This window comes from Panulirus ornatus, chromosome 17 (genome assembly GCF_036320965.1).
Source record: "Panulirus ornatus isolate Po-2019 chromosome 17, ASM3632096v1, whole genome shotgun sequence".
In the NCBI taxonomy this organism is placed as follows: domain Eukaryota; kingdom Metazoa; phylum Arthropoda; class Malacostraca; order Decapoda; family Palinuridae; genus Panulirus; species Panulirus ornatus.
Genome location: NC_092240.1, coordinates 25,637,222 through 25,663,226, shown reverse-complemented (window position 1 = coordinate 25,663,226; position 26,005 = coordinate 25,637,222). Strand labels below are relative to the sequence as shown.

The following is a 26,005-nucleotide window of genomic DNA, read 5'->3' as shown; positions in this document are numbered from 1 at the left end:
GGTAGCGCAAGGAAACAGACGAAAGAAATGGCCCAACCCACCCCCATACACATGTATATACATACGTCCACACACGCAAATATACATACCTACACAGCTTTCCATGGTTTACCCCAGACGCTTCACATGCCTTGATTCAATCCACTGACAGCACGTCAACCCCGGTATACCACATCGCTCCAATTCACTCTATTCCTTGCCATCCTTTCACCCTCCTGCATGTTCAGGCCCCGATCACACAAAGTCTTTTTCACTCCATCTTTCCACCTCCAATTTGGTCTCCCTCTTATCCTCGTTCCCTCCACCTCCGACACATATATCCTCTTGGTCAATCTTTCCTCACTCATCCTCTCCATGTGCCCAAACCACTTCAAAACACCCTCTTCTGCTCTCTCAACCACGCTCTTTTTATTTCCACACATCTCTCTTACCCTTACGTTACTCACTCGATCAAACCACCTCACACCACACATTGTCCTCAAACATCTCATTTCCAGCACATCCATCCTCCTGCGCACAACTCTATCCATAGCCCACGCCTCGCAACCATACAACATTGTTGGAACCACTATTCCTTCAAACATACCCATTTTTGCTTTCCGAGATAATGTTCTCGACTTCCACACATTCTTCAAGGCCCCCAGAATTTTCGCCCCCTCCCCCACCCTATGATCCACTTCCGCTTCCATGGTTCCATCCGCTGCCAGATCCACTCCCAGATATCTAAAACACTTCACTTCCTCCAGTTTTTCTCCATTCAAACTCACCTCCCAATTGACTTGACCCTCAACCCTACTGTACCTAATAACCTTGCTCTTATTCACATTTACTCTTAACTTTCTTCTTCACACACTTTACCAAACTCAGTCACCAGCTTCTGCAGTTTCTCACATGAATCAGCCACCAGCGCTGTATCATCAGCGAACAACAACTGACTCACTTCCCAAGCTCTCTCATCCCCAACAGACTTCATACTTGCCCCTCTTTCCAAAACTCTTGCATTTACCTCCCTAACAACCCCATCCATAAACAAATTAACAACCATGGAGACATCACACACCCCTGCCGCAAACCTACATTCACTGAGAACCAATCACTTTCCTCTCTTCCTACACGTACACATGCCTTACATCCTCGATAAAAACTTTTCACTGCTTCTAACAACTTGCCTCCCACACCATATATTCTTAATACCTTCCACAGAGCATCTCTATCAACTCTATCATATGCCTTCTCCAGATCCATAAATGCTACATACAAATCCATTTGCTTTTCTAAGTATTTCTCACATACATTCTTCAAAGCAAACACCTGATCCACACATCCTCTACCACTTCTGAAACCACACTGCTCTTCCCCGTGCGTAAGACAAGGGAGCAAATGGGAAGTTCAGTGAAGGGCGCAAATGGGGAGGTGATAACAAGTAGTGGTGATGTGAGAAGGAGATGGAGTGAGTATTTTGAAGGTTTGTTGAATGTGTTTGATGATAGAGTGGCAGATATAGGGTGTTTTGGTCGAGATGGTGTGCAAAGTGAGAGGGTTAGGGAAAATGATTTGGTAAACAGAGAAGAGGTAGTAAAAGCTTTGCGGAAGATGAAAGCCGGCAAGGCAGCAGGTTTGGATGGTATTGCAGTGGAATTTATTAAAAAAGGGGGTGACTGTATTGTTGACTGGTTGGTAAGGTTATTTAATGTATGTATGACTCATGGTGAGGTGCCTGAGGATTGGCGGAATGCGTGCATAGTGCCATTTGTACAAAGGCAAAGGGGATAAGAGTGAGTGCTCAAATTACAGAGGTATAAGTTTGTTGAGTATTCCTGGTAAGTTATATGGGAGGGTATTGATTGAGAGGGTGAAGGCATGTACAGAGCATCAGATATATATATATATATATATATATATATATATATATATATATTTATTTATTTATATTTATTATACTTTGTCGCTGTCTCCCGCGTTTGCGAGGTAGCGCAAGGAAACAGACGAAAGAAATGGCCCAACCCCCCCCGCATACACATGTATATACATACGTCCACACACGCAAATATACATACCTACACAGCTTTCCATGGTTTACCCCAGACGCTTCACATGCCTTGCTTCAATCCACTGACAGCACGTCAACCCCAGTATACCACATCGCTCCAATTCACTCTATTCCTTGCCCTCCTTTCACCCTCCTGCATGTTCAGGCCCCGATCACACAAAATCTTTTTCACTCCATCTTTCCACCTCCAATTTGGTCTCCCTCTTCTCCTTGTTCCCTCCACCTCCGAAACATATATCCTCTTGGTCAATCTTTCCTCACTCATCCTCTCCATGTGCCCAAACCACTTCAAAACACCCTCTTCTGCTCTCTCAACCACGCTCTTTTGATTTCCACACATCTCTCTTACCCTTACGTTACTCACTCGATCAAACCACCTCACACCACACATTGTCCTCAAACATCTCATTTCCAGCACATCCATCCTCCTGCGCACAACTCTATCCATAGCCCACGCCTCGCAATCATACAACATTGTTGGAACCACTATTCCTTCAAACATACCCATTTTTGCTTTCCGAGATAATGTTCTCGACTTCCACACATTTTTCAAGGCCCCCAGGATTTTCGCCCCCTCCCCCACCCTATGATCCACTTCCGCTTCCATGGTTCCATCCGCTGCCAGATCCACTCCCAGATATCTAAAACACTTCACTTCCTCCAGTTTTTCTCCATTCAAACTCACCTCCCAATTGACTTGACCCTCAACCCTACTGTACCTAATAACCTTGGTCTTATTCACATTTACTCTTAACTTTCTTCTTCCACACACTTTTCCAAACTCAGTCACCAGCTTCTGCTGTTTCTCACATGAATCAGCCACCAGCGCTGTATCATCAGCGAACAACAACTGACTCACTTCCCAAGCTCTCTCATCCCCAACAGACTTCATACTTGCCCCTCTTTCCAAAACTCTTGCATTCACCTCCCTAACAACCCCATCCATAAACAAATTAAACAACCATGGAGACATCACACACCCCTGCCGCAAACCTACATTCACTGAGAACCAATCACTTTCCTCTCTTCCTACACGTACACATGCCTTACATCCTCGATAAAAACTTTTCACTGCTTCTAATAACTTTCCTCCCACACCATATATTCTTAATACCTTCCACAGAGCATCTCTATCAACTCTATCATATGCCTTCTCCAGATCCATAAATGCTACATACAAATCCATTTGCTTTTCTAAGTATTTCTCACATACATTCTTCAAAGCAAACACCTGATCCACACATCCTCTACCACTTCTGAAACCACACTGCTCTTCCCCAATCTGATGCTCTGTACATGCCTTCACCCTCTCAATCAATTTTTTTTTTTTTTTTTTTTTTTTTTTTTTTTTTTTTTTTTTTTATACTTTGTCGCTGTCTCCCGCGTTTGCGAGGTAGCGCAAGGAAACAGACGAAAGAAATGGCCCAACCCCCCCCCCATACACATGTACATACACACGTCCACACACGCAAATATACATACCTACACAGCTTTCCATGGTTTACCCCAGACGCTTCACATGCCTTGATTCAATCCACTGACAGCACGTCAACCCTTGTATACCACATGACTCCAATTCACTCTATTCCTTGCCCTCCTTTTTTTTTTGCCGCTGTCTCCCGCGTTTGCGAGGTAGCGCAAGGAAACAGACGAAAGAAATGGCCCAACCCACCCCCATACACATGTATATACACATGTCCACACACGCAAATATACATACCTACACAGCTTTCCATGATTTACCCCAGTCGCTTCACATGCCCTGATTCAATCCACTGACAGCATGTCAACCCCGGTATACCTTATTGACCCAATTCACTCTATTTCTTGCCCTCCTTTCATCCTCCTGCATGTTCAGGCCCCGATCACACAAAATCTTTTTCACTCCATCTTTCCACCTCTAATTTGGTCTCCCACTTCTCCTCGTTCCCTCCACCTCCGACACATATATCCTCTTGGTCAATCTTTCCTCACTCATTCTCTCCATGTGCCCGAACCATTTCAAAACACCCTCGTCTGCTCTCTCAACCACGCTCTTTTTATTTCCACACATCTCTCTTACCCTTACGTTACTTACTCGATCAAACCACCTCACACCACTCATTGTCCTCAAACATCTCATTTCCAGCACATCCACCCTCCTGTGCACAACTCTATCCATAGCCCAAGCCTCGCAACCATACAACACCGTTGGAACCACTATTCCTTCAAACATAGCCATTTTTGCTTTCCGAGATAGTGTTCTCGACTTCCACACATTCTTCAAGGCTCCCAGGATTTTCGCCCCCTTCCCCACCCTATGATCCACTTCCTCTTCCATGGTTCCATCTGCTGCCAGATCCACTCCCAGATATCTAAAACACTTTACTTCGTCCAGTTTTTCTCCATTGAAACTTACCTCCCAACAAATGGGAACAAGAACTGACTCACTTCCCAAGCTCTCTCATCCACAACAGACTGCATACTTGCCCCTCTTTCCAAAACTCTTGCATTCACCTCCCTAACAACCCCATCCATAAACAAATTAAACAACCATGGAGACATCACACACCCCTGCCGCAAACCTACATTCACTGAGAACCAATCACTTTCCTCTCTTCCTACACTTACATCCTTACATCCTCGATAAAAACTTTTCACTGCTTCTAATAACTTGCCTCCCACACCATATATTCTTAATACCTTCCACAGAGCATCTCTATCAACTCTATCATATGCCTTCTCCAGATCCATAAATGCTACATACAAATCCATTTGCTTTTCTAAGTATTTCTCACATACATTCTTCAAAGCCAACACCTGATCCATACATCCTCTACCACTTCTGAAACCACACTGCTCTTCCCCAATCTGATGCTCTGTACATGTCTTCACCCTCTCAATCAATACCTTCCCATATAATTTACCAGGAATACTCAACAAACTTATACCCCTGTAATTTGAGCACTCACTCTTATCCCCTTTGCCTTTGTACAATGGCACTATGCATCATTCCGCCAATCCTCAGGCACCTCGCCATGAGTCATACATACATTAAATAACCTTACCAACCAGTCAACAATACAGTCACCCCCTTTTTTAATAAATTCCACTGCAATACCATCCAAACCTGTTGCCTTGCCGGCTTTCATCTTCCGCAAAGCTTTTACTACCTCTTCTCTGTTTACTAAATCATTTTCCCTAACCCTAGGGATATATATATGTTATATTATTATATATTTATCCCTGGGGATAGGGGATTAAGAATACTTCTCACGTATTCCCTGCGTGTCGTAGAAGGCGACTAAAAGGGGAGGGAGCGGGGGGCTGGAAATCCTCCCCTCTCGTTTTTTTTTTTTTTTTTATTTTCCAAAAGAAGGAACAGAGGGGGCCAGGTGAGGATATTCCAAAAAAGGCCCAGTCCTCTGTTCCTAACGCTACCTCGCTAATGCGGGAAATGGCGAATAGTTTAAAAGAAAGAAAAAGATTATTATATATTGCTTTGTCGCTGTCTCCCACGTTAGGGAGGTAGTGCAAGGAAACATACAAAAGAATGGCCCAGCCCACCCACATACACATGTGTATACTTACACGTCCACACATGCAAATATACATACCTATACATCTCAATGTATACATATATGTACACACACAGACATATACATATATACACATGTACATAATTTATACTGTTTGCCCTTATTCATTTCCATCGCCACCTCGCCACACATGGAATAACAACCCCCTCCCCCCTCATGTGTGCGAGGTAGCGCTAGGAAAAGACAACAAAGGCCCCATTCGTTCACACTCAGTCTTTAGATGTCATGTAATAATGCACTAAAACCACAGCTCCCTTTCCACATCCAGGCCCCACAGAACTTTCCATGGTTTACCCCAGACGCTTCATATGCCCTGGTTCAATCCATTGACAGCACGTCGACTCCGGTATACCACATCGTTCCAATTCACTCTATTCCTTGCACTCCTTTCACCCTCCTGCATATTCAGTCCCCGATCACTCAAAATCTTTTTCACTCCATGTTTCCACCTCCAATTTGTTCTCCCACTTTCCTCGTTCCCTCCACCTCCGACACATATATCCTCTTCGTCAATCTTTCCTCACTTATTCTCTCCATGTGACCAAACCATTTCAAAACACCCTCTTCTGCTCTCTGTCACACTCTTTTTATTACCACACAACTCTCTTATCCTATTATTACTTACTTGATCAAGCCACCTCACACCACATATTGTCCTCAAACATCTCATTTCCAGCACATCCACCCTCCTCCGCACAACTCTATCAATAGCCCACGCCTTGTAACCATACAACATTGTTGGAACCACTGTTCCTTCAAACATAGCCATTTTTGCTTTCCGAGATAATGTTCTCGACTTCCACACATTCCTCAAGACTCCCAGAATTTTCGCCCCCTCCCCCACCCTATGATTCACTTCCACTTCCATGGTTCCATCTGCTGCTAAATCCACTCCCAGATATCTAAAACACCTTACTTCCTCCAGTTTTTCTCTATTCAAACTTACCTCCCAGTTGACTTGACCCTCAACTCTACTGTACCTAATAACCTTACTCTTATTCACATTTATTCTCAACTTTCTTCTTTCACACACTTTACCAAACTCAGTCACCAGGGTCTGCAGTTTCTCACATGAATGAGCCACCAGCGCTATATCATCAGCGAACAACAACTGACTCACTTCCCAAGCTCTCTCATCCACAACAGACTGCATACTTGCCCCTTTCCAAAACTCTTGCATTTACCTCCCTAACAACCCCATCCATAAACAAATTAAACAACCATGGAGACATCACACACCCCTGCCGCAAACCTACATTCACTGAGAACCAATCACTTTCCTCTCTTCCTACACGTACACATGCCTTACATCCTCGATAAAAACTTGTCACTGCTTTTAACAACATGCCTCCCACACCATTTATTCTTGATTTATTTATTTATTTTGCTTTATCGCTGTCTCCCAGTGTTAGTGAGGTAGCGCAAGGAAAGAGATGAGACAAATGGCCCAACCCACCCACATACACATGGATATACATACATGTCCACACACGCAAATATACATACCGATACATCGCAACGTATACATATATATACACTCACGGACATATACATATATACACATGTACTTAATTCATACTATCTGCCTTTATTCATTCCCATTGCCAACCCGCCACACATGAAAATAACAACCCCCTGCCTCCTCATGTGCGCGAGGTAGCGCTAGGAAAAGACAACAAAGGCCCCATTCATTCACACTCAGTCTCTAGCTGTCATGTAATAATGCACGAAAACCACAGCTCCCTTTCCACATCCAGGCCCCACAGAACTTTCCATGGTTTACCCCAGACGCTTCACATTCCCTGGTTCAATCGATTGACAGCACGTCAACCCTGGTATACCACATCGTTCCAATTCACTCTATTCCTTGCATGCCTTTCACCCTCCTGCATGTTCAGGCCCCGATCAGTCAAAATCTTTTTTCACTCCCTGTTTCCACCTCCACTTTGGTCTCACACTTCTCATTCCCTCCACCTCTGACACATATATCCTCTTGGTCAATCTTTCCTCACTCATTCTCTCCATGTGACCAAACCATTTGAAAACATCCTCTTCTGCTCTCTCTACCACACTCTTTATTACCACACATCTCTCTTACCCTATTATTACTTACTCGATTAAACCATCTCACACCACATATTGTCCTCAAACATCTCAATTCCAGCTTATCACCCTCCTCCACACAACTCTATCCATAGCCCATGCCTCGCAACCATGTAACATTGTTGGAACCACTATTCTTTCAAACATACCCATTTTTGCTTTCCAAGATAATGTTCTCGACTTCCATACATTTTTCAATGCTCCCAGAACTTTCACACACACACACACACACACACACACCCCCCCCCCCCACCCTGTGACTCACTTCCGCTTCCATGGTTTCATCCGCTGCCAAATCCACTCCCAGATACCTAAAACACTTCACTTCCTCCAGTTTTTCTCCATTCAAACTTACCTCCCAATTTACTTGTCCCTCAACCCTGCTGTACCTCGTAACCTTACTCTTATTCACATTTACTCTCAGCTTTCTTCTTTCACACACTTTACCAAACTCAGTCACCAGCTTCTGCAGTTTCTCACCCAAATCAGCCACCAGCGCTGTATCATCAGTGAACAGGAACTGACTCACTTCCCATGCTCTCTCATCCCCAACAGACTGCATACTTACCCCTCTTTCCAAAACTCTTGCATTCACCTCCCTAACAACCCCATCCGTAAACAAATAAAACAACCATGGAGACATCACACACCCCTGCCGCAAACCTACATTCACTGAGAACCAATCACTTTCCTCTCTTCCTACACGTACACATGCCTTACATCCTCGATAAAAACTTTTCACTGCTTCTAACAACTTGCCTCCCACACCATATATTCCTAATACCTTCCATACCTTCCACAAAGCATCTCTATCCACTCTATCATATGCTTTTTCCAGATCCATAAGTTGTACATACAAATCCATTTGCTTTTCTAAGTATTTCTCACATACATTCTTCAAAGGAAACACCTGATCCACACATCCTCTACCACTTCTGAAACCACACTGCTCTTCCCCAATCTGATGCTCTGTACATGCCTTTACCCTCTCAATCAATACCTTCCCATATAATTTCCCAGGAATACTCAACAAACTTATACCTCTGTAATTTGAGCACTCAATTTTATCCCCTTTGCCTTTGTACAATGGTACTATGCAAGCATTCCGCCAATCCTCAGGCACGTCACCATGAGACATACATACATTAGATAACCTTACCAACCAGTCAACAATACAGTCACCCCCTTTTTTAATAAATTCCACTGCAATACCATCCAAACCCGCTGCCTTACCGGCTTTCATCTTCCGCAAAGCTTTTATTACCTCTTCTCTGTTTGCCAAATTATTTTCCCTACCCCTCTCACTTTGCACACCACCTCAAACCAGACACCCTATATCTGCCACTTTATCATCAAACACATTCAACAAACCTTCAAAATACTCAGTCCATCTCCTCACATCACCACTACTTGTTATCACCTCCCTATTAGCCCCCTTCACTAAAGTTCCCATCTGTTCCACTTTATTTACCTCCTTCCAAAACATCTTTTTATTCTCCCTAAAATTTAATGATACTCTCTCACCTCAACTCTCATTTGCCCTTTTTTTCTCCTCTTGCACCTTTCTCTTGACCTCCTGCCTCTTTCTTTTATACATCTCCCACTGATTTGTATTTTTTCTTTGCAAAAGTCTTCCAAATGCCTCTCCCTTCTCTTTCACTAATAATCTTACCTCATCCCACCACTCACTACCCTTTCTAATCTGCCCACCTCCCACACTTCTCATGCCACAAGCATCTTTTGCGCAAGCCATCACTGCTTCCCTAAATACATCCCATTCTTCCCCACTCCCCTTACGTCCTTAATTCTCACCTTTTTCCATTCTGTACTCCGTCTCTCCTGGTACTTCCTCACAGAAGTCTCCTTCCCAAGCTCACTTACTCTCACCACTCTTTTCACCGCAACATTCTCTCTTCTTTTCTGAAAACCTCTGGAAATCTTCACCTTCGCTCCACAAGATAATGATCAGACATCACTCCAGTTGCACCTCTCAGCACATTAACATCAAAAAGTCTCTCTTTCGCGCGTTTATCAATTAACACTTAATCCAATTACGCTCTCTGTCCATCTTTCATTCTTACATACGTATACTTATGTATATCTCTCTTTTTAAACCAGGTATTCCCAATCACCAGTCCTTTTTCAGCACAAATCTACAAGCTCTTCACCATTTCCATTTACAACACTGAACACCCCATGTACACCAATTATTCCCTGAACTGTCACATTACTTACCTTTGCATTCAAATCACCCATCACTATAACCCGGTCTCGTGCATCAAAACTACTAAGACACTGACTCAGCTGTTCCGAAAACACTTGCCTCTCATGATCTTTCTTCTCATTCCTAGGTGCATATGCACCAATAATCTCCCATCTCTCCCCATCAACTTTCAGTGTTACCCATATCAATCTAGAGTTTACTTGCTTACACTGTATCACATATTCCCACCACTCCTGTTTCAGGAGTAGTGCTACTCCTTCCCTTGCTCTTGTCCTCTCACTATTCCCTTGAATGACTTGACCTCTATTGAGATTAAGATATTTTACATGGTTCCATGTGTTACCGTGTTTTTTTTGTCTTAGTGTGTAATTACTTTTTTGTGTTATGTAATATAACTTTTAAAATGGTGTGCAATATTTGCAGGCTTTAAACACAAATAACACTGCAGAATCTACATCATCTTTACCGTTTACCTCTACAAGATTGATGCAAGAGACGTATACTGATGCTTCTTACTCTGTTGAGATAGAACTTCCTAGTTTGGTTGAGTCTGTGAACCAATCTGTCAAAGAACACAAGATGAGGAAACTGGTGAATAAAAGTGAGCAAAATGAGAACTGGCCAATGAATACAGACTCATTAGACGATTTGGCATTAGATTTCCAAGATTTGAATACCCTGTATGAGGGAGAGTTATTGCCCATAAGAATATATTTATGTTACTTTGAAAATAATGAAGATAATTGTACTGAAACAAAGATAAGTGAATTGCCTCAGCCTGCATATATTTTTGAAGTTTGTAGAAATATAGTGTCGAGTATTCATTATATATTTATACATAATGGGACTCAGGGCATTGTTCAGGTACAGGCCAAAGTTTACCTCATAGACATGAATAATGGAACAACTCATTTTACACAAAATTTCCATGCACAGTATATATGGGCATCAGTAGAGAATAACAATGTTTTGAAAAGAAGTGGTCGCCCTGGCTATGTTACTGGTAAGCCTGTCCTTCTAGGAAAGAAGATTGGTAATACCTCAGAGGAAGGTAAGTATGAATCTTCACTTAAACTTTTTCTCAAAAATGTACAAATGAGAAGACTTTATCATAAAAACATCTAACATTCTCTGGAATACTGGATAGATGCCTGTAATCATTGGTGATCATCCATTGTTGGGCCATTATCTGCACCCGTGCTTTGTTATCAGAATTTTTGCATGTCAGCACTGTGACCTATTCATTTCATTGCATGTTTTTCCCCTCATAATGGCTTTAGAAAGATCACTATCCATTGAATCTTGTATTGTTGTATAATGATTTTAAGTTCCTAGATATTTTTCGTAGTGTAAAATTAACTGAATAACCATTTAGTTTTAGCATTTGACAATTTATGCAGAATTGCATCAAATGCACAGATCATTTAAATTCATTCCTGTAATGTGAAAATTATCTTCAAGCAACACTTTCCCCAGAAAAGCTTTCATTTCTACACTGTCTGTCTCTTTCTTTGCTTCTTTGTGCATACTTTGCTTTCATTCCTGATGTAAAAGTTTACATCACTAAAACACCTAAAGTTTTGTGAAACATGTAGTGAGCTTGATCTTTTTTCTCTGATTTTCATTTCATGTGCATGGATGTACACTAGATAATTGGGTTCCTCACTCCTCCAAAAAGTGTCTTGTCCACTTCTGTGGGAGTTGTTGTGGTGGTGGTTCTTCATCTGAATCTTCACTCTAAATCTGTGGCTGAGATATGCTGATTTTCTTCAATATCAAATTCATTCTTATGATCTGGAGGTACATCATCACTAGGACAATCAGCCAACATGTACCAAATCCTCTTCTTTCGGTATTTGTAGCTATCTTCAGAAAACCTTTTCCTATAAAAATCTATTTCTCCAAAAACCTAAGCTGTAGCAAATACTTTTTCATAATTGGCTTTGAATAAGCTATAAGAACTCATAGTGTGTCATATATGACAAAGAAACAGTTTGTCTCAGAAAATATACCATAATTTCGTATTATGGATATTTTGCTTCCTGTTGAAACTAGCCTTTTAAAAGGCATTGTGATGTTTCTGGATGCATTAGACTTGCTTTTTAAATGTTTTGCAGTTGAGTTTTCTTGTGTATAGACTTCGGATTTATTGCCATACATGAGGCTGAAGGTGATATTATACTGTTTTCCAAAAGCTTGGAATGCTAGTTTAACCATTTCAGAGGTTTATTCTTCACTGGGATGATCCACCAGGCAGCCCTTTCCATGAATTTAGTTGTAAGCTGTCAATACTGGTGTGATGGTTCAGCAGTCACTAGGAGGGGCAGCAAAGACAGATTGTAGAGTCTAAGGTTTTGTGCCACAATCATTGTACCATCGATAGACAAGAGAATCCCAAGAGCATCCTTGTGTTGCCACATGTGACTGTTCATTAATGGAATCTCATCGAAGTTGTTAATGTCTCTGAATACAGAACCCTAGTGGCTGCTGGTGCCTTGCATTGGTTTTACATCAAGATCGTAAATCTTTGTTATTTTCATGACCCTTTTTGTTACCTGTAAGGGAGGTGAAGACAGACCCCAGGGCTTAAGGTTCCAAGTCCCATTAAGCAGGCCAGTGATACACCATGGATTTGAGCTGGAAGATGTCTTCCCAGGGTAGTACTTGTGATTCTTTTTTCATACTGGTCTGTCATTTCCCACGTTAGTGAGGTAGTGCCAGGATCAGATGAAGAAAGATCACATTTTTTCACATCCATTTGCTAGCTCTCATTGCATTGTACTGAAACCACAGCCCCTGATCCAAAACCAGGCCCCACAAACCTTTCCATGGTTTCCTGTGGCTGCTTTACATGCCTTGGTTTATTTAATTGACAGCACATTGCCCCTTGTATACCACATTGTTCCATTGCACCTTATCCTGTGTACACCATTTACCCTTGTATATGTTTAGCCCCAAGCAGTTAAATCTTTTTCTCTCTATCCAGTTTGATCTCCCTCTCTCCTTGTCCCTCCAATTCTAACACACATATATAATCTTTTGTCAACCTGTCCTTGCTCATTCTTTCCATATGTTCAGAGCACTTCAGCAAACCCTCTTCTTTTTACCATGCCTTTCTTACCCTCTTATAACTTAATCAAACCACCTCACACCACTTAATATCCTCAGATATTTAATTTCCAACACTTTCACTCTCCTCCATACATCCTCATCATTACTATACATCCTCTTGATTAGTCCTTACCTCACATCATTGGCACTATTATACTTTCAAACATAACAATTTTTGTCCTCATATAACAATACCTTATTTATTTATTTTTATTTATTTATTTTCCTTTGTCGCTGTCTCCCGCGTTTGCGAGGTAGCACAAGGAAACAGACGAAAGAAATGGCCCAACCCACCCCCATACACATGTATATACATACACGTCCACACACGCAAATATACATACCTTTACATCTCTATGTACACATATATATACACACACAGACACATACATATATACCCATGCACACAATTCACACTGTCTGCCTTTATTCATTCCCATCGCCACCTCGCCACACATGGAATACCATCCCCCTCCCCCCTCATGTGTGCGAGGTAGCGCTAGGAAAAGACAACAAAGGCCCCATTCGTTCACACTCAGTCTCTAGCTGTCATGCAATAATGCCCGAAACCACAGCTCCCTTTCCACATCCAGGCCCCACACAACTTTCCATGGTTTACCCCAGACGCTTCACATGCCCTGATTCAATCCACTGACAGCACGTCAACCCCGGTATACCACATCGATCCAATTCACTCTATTCCTTGCCCGCCTTTCACCCTCTTGCATGTTCAGGCCCGATCACTCAAAATCTTTTTCACTCCATCTTTCCACCTCCAATTTGGTCTCCCACTTCTCCTCGTTCCCTCCATGTCCGACACATATATCCTCTTGGTCAATCTTTCCTCACTCATTCTCTCCATGTGCCCAAACCATTTCAAAACACCCTCTTCTGCTCTCTCAACCACGCTCTTTTTATTTCCACACATCTCTCTTACCCTTATATTACTTACTCGATCAAACCACCTCACACCACACATTGTCCTCAAACATCTCATTTCCAGCACATCCACCCTCCTGCGCACAACTCTATCCATAGCCCACGCCTCGCAACCATACAACATTGTTGGAACCACTATTCCTTCAAACATACCCATTTTTGCTCTCCGAGATAATGTTCTCGACTTCCACACATTCTTCAAGGCTCCCAGGATTTTCGCCCCCTCCCCCACCCTATGATTCACTTCCGCTTCCATGGCCCCATCCGCTGCCGGAGCCACTCCCAGATATCTAAAACACTTCACTTCCTCCAGTTTTTCTCCATTCAAACTTACCTCCCAATTGACTTGACCCTCAACCCTACTGTACCTAATAACCTTGCTCTTATTCACATTTACTCTTAACTTTCTTCTTTCACACACTTTACCAAACTCAGTCACCAGCTTCTGCAGTTTCTCATATGAATCAGCCACTAGCGCTGTATCATCAGCGAACAACAACTGACTCACTTCCCAAGCTCTCTCATCCACAACAGGCTTCATACTTGCCCCTCTTTCCAAAACTCTTGCATTTACCTCCCTAACAACCCCATCCATAAACAAATTAAACAACCATGGAGACATCACACACCCCTGCAGCAAACCTTCTTTCACTGAGAACCAATCACTTTCCTCTCTTCCTACACGTACACATGCCTTACATCTTCGATAAAAACTTTTCACTGCTTCTAACAACTTGCCTCCCACACCATATATTCTTAATACCTTCCACAGAGCATCTCTATCAACTCTATCATATGCCTTCTCCAGATCCATAAATTCTACATACAAATCCATGTGTTTTTCTAAGTATTTCTCACATACATTCTTCAAAGCAAACACCTGATCCACACATCCTCTACCACTTCTGAAACCACACTGCTCTTCCCCAATCTGATGCTCTGTACATGCCTTCACCCTCTCAATCAATACCCTCCCATATAATTTACCAGGAATACTCAACAAACTTATACCTCTGTAATTTGAGCACTCACTCTTATCTCCTTTGCCTTTGTACAATGGCACTGTACACACATTCTGCCAATCCTCAGGCACCTCACCATGAGTCATACATACATTAAATAACCTTACCAACCAGTCAACAATACAGTCACCCCCTTTTTTAATAGATTCCACTGCAATACCATCCAAACCTGTTGCCTTGCCAGCTTTCATCTTCTGCAAAGCTTTTACTACCTCTTCTCTGTTTACCAAATCATTTTCCCTAACCCTGTCACTTTGCACACCACCTCGACCAAAACATCCTATATCTGCCACTCTATCATCAAACACATTCAACAAACCTTCAAAATATTCACTTCATCTCCTTCTCACATCACCACTACTTGTTATCACCTCCCCATTAGCGCCCTTCACTGAAGTTCCCATTTGCTCCCTCGTCTTACGCACTTTATTTACCTCCTTCCAGAACATCTTTTTATTCTCCCTAAAATTTAATGATACTCTCTCACCCCAACTCTCATTTGCCCTCTTTTTCACCTCTTGCACCTTTCTCTTGACCTCCTGTCTCTTTCTTTTATACATCTCCCACTCAATTGCATTTTTTCCCTTCAAAAATCGTCCAAATGCCTCTCTTCTCTTTCACTAATAATCTTACTTCTTCAACCCAACACTCACTACCCTTTCTAGTCAACCCACCTCCCACGCTTCTCATGCCACAAGCATCTTTTGCGCACTCCATCACTGATTCCCTAAATACATCCCATTCCACCCCTTTCCCCTTACTTCCATTGTTCTCACCTTTTTCCATTCTGTACTCAGTCTCTCCTGGTACTTCCTCACACAAGTCTCCTTCCCAAGCTCACTTACTCTCACCACCCTCTTCACCCCAACATTCACTCTTCTTTTCTGAAAACTCATACAAATCTTCACCTTATCCTCCACAAGATAATGATCAGACATCCCTCCAGTTGCACCTCTCAGCACATTAACATCCACAAGTCTCTCTTTTGCGCGCCTGTCAATTAACACGTAATCCAATAACGCTCTCTGGCCATCTCTCCTACTTACATACGTATACTTATGTATATCTCGCTTTTTAAACCAGGTATTCCCAATCACCAGTCCTTTTTCAGCACATAAATCTACAAGCTCTTCACCATTTCCATTTACAACACTGAACACCCCATGTATACCAATTATTCCCTCAACTGCCACATTACTCACCTTTGCATTCAAATCACCCATCACTATAACTCGGTCTTGTGCATCAAAACCACTAACACACTCATTCAGCTGCTCCCAAAACACTTGCCTCTCATGATCTTTCTTCTCATGCCCAGGTGCATATGCACAAATAATCACCCATCTCTCTCCATTAACTTTCAGTTTACCCATATTAATCGAGAATTTACTTTCTTACATTCTATCACATACTCCCACAACTCCTGTTTCAGGAGTACTGCTACTCCTTCCCTTGCTCTTGTCCTCTCACTAACCCCTGACTTTACTCCCAAGACATTCCCAAACCACTCTTCCCCTTTACCCTTGAGCTTCGTTTCACTCAGAGCCAAAACATCCAGGTTCCTTTCCTCAAACATACTACCTGTCTTTCCTTTTTTCACATCTTGGTTACATCCACACACATTTAGACACCCCAATCCGAGTCTACGAGGAGGATGAGCACTCCCCGTGTGACTCCTTCTGTTTCCCATTTTTAGAAAGTTAAAATACAAGGAGGGGAGGATTTCTGGCCCCCCCGCTCCCGTCCCCTCTAGTCGCCTTCTACGACACGTGAGGAATGCGTGGGAAGTATTCTTTCACCCCTATCCCCAGGGAAATAACAACACCTCTTTGAACTTATTCCTCAAAGTTCCCAGAACCTTCGCTCCCTCACCCACCCGATGGATCAGTTCCACTATCTTTTTTCCATCAGCTGCCGTGTCTACTCCCAGTTGTCGAGAGTGCTTTGCTTCCCCAAATTTCCTCCATTCAAACTCACAACCCAAATAACTTGACCATTTGTCCTGTAAATCCTAATAACTTTACTTTTATTCACATTTACTCTGACTCTCCTTTCATTTACACTTCAGAACTCTGTCATTGACTTTTGCAGTTTCTCATTCAAACCTGCCAACAGTGCTATGGCATTAGCAAACAGCTGATTCACTTGGCAGGTGGCCCTCACCCCATACAAAACTGGCATTTACCTCCCTTACCAACCCATCCATTAACAAACTAGACAGTCATGGTGACATCACACTCCAGCTACTGACCAACCTTTACCTGGAACTATTCACTCTCCTCCCCTCCTTCCACTTGTACTTTCACCTTACACTCTTTATAAAAGCTTCTTACTGCTTCTAATAGCTTTCCTCCCACACCATATATTCATAAGACCTTCCACAAGGCATCTCTATTACCTCTATTGTGTGCTCCAGATTTATAAATGTCACATTGAAATCCCTCCATTTCTCTAAGGATTCCTGACAAACATTCTTAAAAGCAAACCCAGATCCACACATCATCTAACACTCCACACATCATCTAACACTCCTGAAACCACATTGTTCTCCTCCAGTCTGATACCATCTATATGCCTTCACCCTCTCAATCACCACTATCCCATACAACTTACAAGGTACACTCAAAACATCCATACCTTTTAGTTTAAACACACCCTTTCCCATTGTCTTTATACAGTGGCACTATATGTGCATTCTGCCAATCAGGTACCCTGCTGTGGTCCACAAATTGAAAATTGGAACTAATCATTAACCAGCACATTTGCCCCCTTTTGTAATCAGTTCAACTGCAGTATTATCCACTCCAGCTGCCTTGCTTCATTTCATCTCATGCAGTGTTTTTCACAATCTCCTTTTCTCTTCACTAACTACTTTCCATGGCTATCTTATTTCACATACCTCCTGACCAAACACATACATCTGCCATCCTATCATCAAACATCCAACAATCCTTCAAAATATTCACTCCATCTCATCCCTACTAGTTACCACTTCCCTATTTGCCCCTTTCATCAGTGTTCCAGTTTTCTTTTTATTATTATTTTTCTCACACTATTAACTTTGTTCTAAAACACTTTTTATTCTTGAAGTTCACTGATACTCACTCACCTTAACCCTGATTTGCCTTCTTTTTCAACCCCTGTGCAATCTTCTTGACCTTCAGCTGCTTCCTGTTATAGATTTCCTAATCATTTGTTACTCCTTTCCTATAAGTACAGCTTATTAGCAACTTGAATGCATCATGCCACCACTCACTACCATTTCAAACCTACCCACATGCCACATACATCTGTTGCACATTTTAGCACTGCATTCTTAAATCTCCATTATTAACCCACTACTCTAGCTTTGTTTACTCTCACCTTTTGCCATTCTACACTCGATCTCACCAGGCATTTTTTCACACGTCTCTTTTTCCATGTACACTAATTTTCACCACAGTCTCCTCATCCATATTGTTTCCTCTTTTATGAAAGCCTTTACTAATCTTCATTCTTACCTCCTCCAAGTGATGATCAGACATTCCACCAGCTGCACTTTTCAGCACATTCACATCCAAAAGGTTCTCTTTTTCATAAATGTCAATTAGTATGTAATCCTTTTGTTTGTCCTTTTATTATTGTTATTATTATTATTATTATTATTTTTTTTTTTTTTTTTCTGTCTCCCGTGTTTGCGAGGTAGTGCAAGGAAACAGATGAAAGAAATGGCCCAACCCACCCCCATACACATGTATATACATATGTCCACACACGCAAATATACATACCTACACAGCTTTCCATGGTTTACCCCAGACGCTTCACATGCTCTGATTCAATCCACTGACAGCACGTCAACCCCGGTATACCACATCGATCCAATTCACTCTATTCCTTGCCCTCCTTTCACCCTCCTGCATGTTCAGGCCCCGATCACACAAAATCTTTTTCACTCCATCTTTCCACCTCCAATTTGGTCTCCTACTTCTCCTCGTTCCCTCCACCTCCGACACATCATCCTCTTGGTCAGTCTTTCCTCACTCATTCTCTCCATGTGCCCGAACCATTTCAAAACACCCTCTTCTGCTCTCTCAACCACGCTCTTTTTATTTCCACACATCTCTCTTACCCTTACGTTACTTACTCGATCAAACCACCTCACACCACACATTGTCCTCAAACATCTCATTTCCAGCACATCCATCCTCCTGCGCACAACTCTATCCATAGCCCATGCCTCGCAACCATACAACATTGTTGGAACCACTATTCCTTCAAACATAGCCATTTTTGCTTTCCGAGATAATGTTCTTGACTTCCACACATTCTTCAAGGCTCCCAGGATTTTTGCCCCCTCCCCCACCCTATGATCCACTTCCGCTTCCATGGTTCCATCCGCTGCCAGATCCACTCCCATTATTATTATTATTTATTTTTTATATTTTATTTTTATTTTATTATACTTTGTCGCTGTCTCCCGCGTTTGCGAGGTAGCGCAAGGAAACAGACGAAAGAAATGGCCCAACCCCCCCATTACACATGTATATACATACGTCCACACACGCAAATATACATACCCACACAGCTTTCCATAGGTTTACCCCAGACGCTTCACATGCCTTGATTCAATCCACTGACAGCACGTCAACCCCGGTATACCACATCGCTCCAATTCACTCTATTCCTTGCCCTCCTTTCACCCTCCTGCATGTTCAGGCCCCGATCACACAAAATCTTTTTCACTCCATCTTTCCACCTCCAATTTGGTCTCCCTCTTCTCCTCGTTCCCTCCACCTCTGACACATATATCCTCTTGGTCAATCTTTCCTCACTCATTCTCTCCATGTGCCCAAACCACTTCAAAACACCCTCTTCTGCTCTCTCAACCACGCTCTTTTTATTTCCACACATCTCTCTTACCCTTACGTTACTCACTCGATCAAACCACCTCACACCACACATTGTCCTCAAACATCTCATTTCCAGCACATCCATCCTCCTGCGCACAACTCTATCCATAGCCCACGCCTCGCAACCATACAACATTGTTGGAACCACTATTCCTTCAAACATACCCATTTTTGCTTTCCGAGATAATGTTCTCGACTTCCACACATTCTTCAAGGCCCCCAGAATTTTCGCCCCCTCCCCCACCCTATGATCCACTTCCGCTTCCATGGTTCCATCCGCTGCCAGATCCACTCCCAGATATCTAAAACACTTCACTTCCTCCAGTTTTTCTCCATTCAAACTCACCTCCCAATTGACTTGACCCTCAACCCTACTGTACCTAATAACCTTGCTCTTATTCACATTTACTCTTAACTTTCTTCTTCCACACACTTTACCAAACTCAGTCACCAGCTTCTGCAGTTTCTCACATGAATCAGCCACCAGCGCTGTATCATCAGCGAACAACAACTGACTCACTTCCCAAGCTCTCTCATCCCCAACAGACTTCATACTTGCCCCTCTTTCCAAAACTCTTGCATTTACCTCCCTAACAACCCCATCCATAAACAAATTAAACAACCATGGAGACATCACACACCCCTGCCGCAAACCTACATTCACTGAGAACCAATCACTTATTATTATTATTATTATTATTATTATTATTATTATATTATTTTTTTATTATACTTTGTCGCTGTCTCCCACGTTTGCGAGGTAGCGCAAGGAAACAGACGAAAGAAATGGCCCAACCCCCCCATACACATGTATATACATACGTCCACACACGCAAATATACATACCTACACAGCTTTCCATGGTTTACCCCAGACGCTTCACATGCCTTGCTTCAATCCACTGACAGCACGTCAACCCCGGTATACCACATCGCTCCAATTCACTCTATTCCTTGCCCTCCTTTCACCCTCCTGCATGTTCAGGCCCCGATCACACAAAATCTTTTTCACTCCATCTTTCCACCTCCAATTTGGTCTCCCTCTTCTCCTTGTTCCCTCCACCTCCGACACATATATCCTCTTGGTCAATCTTTCCTCACTCATCCTCTCCATGTGCCCAAACCACTTCAAAACACCCTCTTCTGCTCTCTCAACCACGCTCTTTTTATTTCCACACATCTCTCTTACCCTTACGTTACTCACTCAATCAAACCACCTCACACCACACATTGTCCTCAAACATCTCATTTCCAGCACATCCATCCTCCTGCGCACAACTCTATCCATAGCCCACGCCTCGCAACCATACAACATTGTTGGAACCACTATTCCTTCAAACATACCCATTTTTGCTTTCCGAGATAATGTTCTCGACTTCCACACATTCTTCAAGGCCCCCAGAATTTTCGCCCCCTCCCCCACCCTATGATCCACTTCCGCTTCCATGGTTCCATCCGCTGCCAGATCCACTCCCAGATATCTAAAACACTTCACTTCCTCCAGTTTTTCTCCATTCAAACTCACCTCCCAATTGACTTGACCCTCAACCCTGCTGTACCTAATAACCTTGCTCTTATTCACATTTACTCTTAACTTTCTTCTTCCACACACTTTACCAAACTCAGTCACCAGCTTCTGCAGTTTCTCACATGAATCAGCCACCAGCGCTGTATCATCAGTGAACAACAACTGACTCACTTCCCAAGCTCTCTCATCCCCAACAGACTTCATACTTGCCCCTCTTTCCAAAACTCTTGCATTTACCTCCCAAACAACCCCATCCATAAACAAATTAAACAACCATGGAGACATCACACACCCCTGCCGCAAACCTACATTCACTGAGAACCAATCACTTATTATTATTATTATTATTATTATTATTATTATTATATTATTTTTTTATTATACTTTGTCGCTGTCTCCCGCGTTTGCGAGGTAGCGCAAGGAAACAGACGAAAGAAATGGCCCAACCCCCCCCATACACATGTATATACATACGTCCACACACGCAAATATACATACCTACACAGCTTTCCATGGTTTACCCCAGACGCTTCACATGCCTTGCTTCAATCCACTGACAGCACGTCAACCCCGGTATACCACATCGCTCCATTTCACTCTATTCCTTGCCCTCCTTTCACCCTCCTGCATGTTCAGGCCCCGATCACACAAAATCTTTTTCACTCCATCTTTCCACCTCCAATTTGGTCTCCCTCTTCTCCTTGTTCCCTCCACCTCCGACACATATATCCTCTTGGTCAATCTTTCCTCACTCATCCTCTCCATGTGCCCAAACCACTTCAAAACACCCTCTTCTGCTCTCTCAACCACGCTCTTTTTATTTCCACACATCTCTCTTACCCTTACGTTACTCACTCGATCAAACCACCTCACACCACACATTGTCCTCAAACATCTCATTTCCAGCACATCCATCCTCCTGCGCACAACTCTATCCATAGCCCACGCCTCGCAACCATACAACATTGTTGGAACCACTATTCCTTCAAACATACCCATTTTTGCTTTCCGAGATAATGTTCTCGACTTCCACACATTTTTCAAGGCCCCCAGGATTTTCGCCCCCTCCCCCACCCTATGATCCACTTCCGCTTCCATGGTTCCATCCGCTGCCAGATCCACTCCCAGATATCTAAAACACTTCACTTCCTCCAGTTTCTCTCCATTCAAACTCACCTCCCAATTGACTTGACCCTCAACCCTACTGTACCTAATAACCTTGCTCTTATTCACATTTACTCTTAACTTTCTTCTTCCACACACTTTTCCAAACTCAGTCACCAGCTTCTGCAGTTTCTCACATGAATCAGCCACCAGCGCTGTATCATCAGCGAACAACAACTGACTCACTTCCCAAGCTCTCTCATCCCCAACAGACTTATTATTATTATTATTATTATTATTATTATTATTATTATTATACTTAGTCACTGTCTCCCGCGTTAGCGAGGTAGTGTAAGGAAACAGATGATACACTTGTATATACATAAACACCCACACACACACACACACACACACACACATATATGTACCTATACATTTCAACGTTCCATACATACATATTTGCCATTTCCCGTGTTAGCGAGGTAGTATTAAGAATAGAGGACTGATCCTTAGAGGGAATATCCTCACTTGGCCCCCTTCTCTGTTCCTTCTTTGGAAAAAGTAAAACGGGAGGGGAGGATTTCCAGCCACCTGCTCCCTCCCCTTTTAGTCGCCTTCTACGACACAGGGAAAACGTGGGCAGTATTCTTTCTCCCCTATCCCCTATACCCTTTCAATCAATACCCTCCCATATAATTTCCCAGGAATACTCAACAAACTTGTACCTCTGTAATTTGAACACTCATCTTTTTCCCCTTTGCCTTTATACAGTGGCAATATGCATGCATTCTGCCAATCCTCAGGCACTTCACCATCAACCATACATACATTGACTATCCTTACCAACCAGTCAACAACCTCCCTTTTTTAATAAATTCCACTGCAGTATCATCCAAACCCACTGCCTTGCCGCCTTTCATCATCCGCAAAGCTTTCACTACCTCTTCTCTGTTTACCAAACCATTCTCCTTGACCCCTGTCACTTTGCACACCATCTCGACCAAAACACCCTATATCTGCCACTTTATCATCAAACACATTCAACAAACCTTCAAGACGCTCACTCCATCTCCTCACTTCACCACTACTTGTTATTACCTCCCCATTAGCCCCCTTCACTAAGGTTCCCATTTGTTCTCTTGTCTTACGCACTTTATTTACCTCCTTCCAAAACATCGTTTTATTCTCCCTACAGTTTAATGATACTCTCTTACCCCAACTCTCATTTGACCTCTTTTTCACCTATAGCTCCTTTCTCTTGATCTCCTGCCTCTTTCTTTTATACATCTCCCAGTCGTTTGCACTACTTCCCTGCAAAAATCGTTCAGATGCCTCTCTCTTCTCCAACAATCTTTCACAAACAATCTTACTTCTTCATCCCACTACTCTACCCTTTCTAATCTGCCCACCTCCCACCTTTTTCATGCCACAAATATCTTTTGCGCAAGCCATCACTGCTTCCCTAAATACATCCCATTCCTCTCCAGCACCCCTTATGTCATTTGCTCTCACCTTTTTCCATTTGGCACTCAATCTCTCCTGGTACTTCCTCACACAAGTCTCCTTTCCAAGCTCACTTACTCTCACCTCTCTTTTCACCCCAACATACTCTCTTCTTTTCTGAAAACTATAAATCTTCACCTTTACGTAAACTCCACAAGATAATGATCAGATATCCCTCCAGTTGCCCTTCTCAGCACATCAACATCCATAAGTCTCTCTTTCAAGTGCCTATCAATCAACATGTAATCCAATAACACTCTCTGGCCATCTCTCCTACTTACATAAGTATGCTTATGTATATCTCTTTTTAAACTAGGTATTCCCAATTACCACTCCTTTTTCAGCACACACATCTACAAGCTCTTCACCATTTCCATTTACAACACTGAACACCCCATGTACACCAATTATACCCTCAACTGCCACATTACTCACCTTTGCATTCAAATCACCCATCACTATAACCCAGTCTTGTGCATCAAAACCACTAACACACTCATTCAGCTGCTCCCAAAACACTTGCCTCTCATGATCTTTCTTCTCATGCCCAGGTGCATATGCACGAATAATCACCCATCTCTCTCCATCCACTTTCAGTTTGCCCATATCATTGTAGAGTTTACTTTCTTACACTCTGTCACATACACCCACAACTTCTGCTTCAGGAGTAGTGCTTCTCCTTCTTTTGCTCTTGTCCTCTCACCAACCCCCTTGCCTTTACTCCCAATACATTCCCAAACCACTCTTCCCCTTTACCCTTGAGCTTTGTTTCACTCAGGGCCAAAACACCCAGGTTCCTTTCCTCAAACATACTACCTGTCTCTCCCAATCACCAGCCCTTTTTCATTGCACAACTCCACAAGCTGTTCATCAATTTTATTAACCTTACCAAATATACCACATGCCCCACAAGTATGTCCACAGCTGCCACATTACCCAATGCATTTAAATCAGCTATTACTAATAACTAATAACCTACATCAAAATTGCTGACACACTCACTTAGCAGATCCCAAAGCACTTGCTTGCCTCTGATCATCTCTCTTTTCATAGCCGGGTGCATATGCACTAATAATCACCCATCTCTTGCAACCTTCTTAAATTTTTACCCACATGTGTCAGGAGCTCACTTCATTACACTCGCTCATTCCTACAACCACTGCTTCAGAAGTATTGCTTTGCTTTTGTCATCACACCATACCCTACTTTGCAAGTAACACATTCCCAAACAGATCTTCCCCATAATCGTTAATTCTATTTTTTTTTTTCACTCAGAACCAGAACATCTAGGGTTTTCTCCTCAAGCGTACCACATTTGTATCATCTTATCTTAGTTACTTTCACACACATGCATATACCCCAGCCTGAACCTCTGAGGAGGATAAACAATCCTCACTCAAGTCTTTCTTCTGTTCCATCTTTTAGAAACTGAAATATAAGAAAAGTTGGGGTTAGGGTTGAGGGTTCGAGCATACCGCTCCCACCCCTCTTAGTCGCCTTCCATGATATGCAGAGCTGGAATTCTCTATCTTATACCCAAGCTAAACTATGGATTGATGGCCTGTGATATACAAAACTCTAGTCTTCTTGCTGTTTCATCAGTAAAGGACGCAAATGCAGACCCAGGCCTAAGATCTCATTTCCCAACTAGTTTATCAAAGGTACGTTAGCACAGGGGTTGGCAGCTTATGGCTCAGCAGCCACATACAGTTTTGTAAAGAGAAATATGTGGCTCATATTACAAAGAAAACAATGATATTTTTGTTGAATGTTGAATGTCTAAATTTCCAAAATTCAGTGTTTATTTTTTATTTATTTATTATACTTTGTCGCTGTCTCTCGCGTTAGCGAGGTAGCACAAGGAAACAGATGAAAGAGTGGCCCAATCCACCCACATACACATGTATATACATACACGTCCACACATGCACATATACATACCTATACATCTCA

General features: G+C 42.6%; 1 protein-coding gene across 1 annotated transcript in view; it reads left to right on the top strand.

The window, feature by feature from the left end:
* The window catches only part of tctn (tectonic), a 107,315-nt gene that overhangs the window by 57,398 nt on the left and 23,912 nt on the right, over window positions 1-26,005 (top strand). The window contains exon 6 of the mRNA XM_071672167.1: window positions 10,379-11,006. Within this exon, the coding sequence (XP_071528268.1) occupies window positions 10,379-11,006 (628 nt within the window). The remainder of the gene's footprint in view (window positions 1-10,378; window positions 11,007-26,005) is intronic.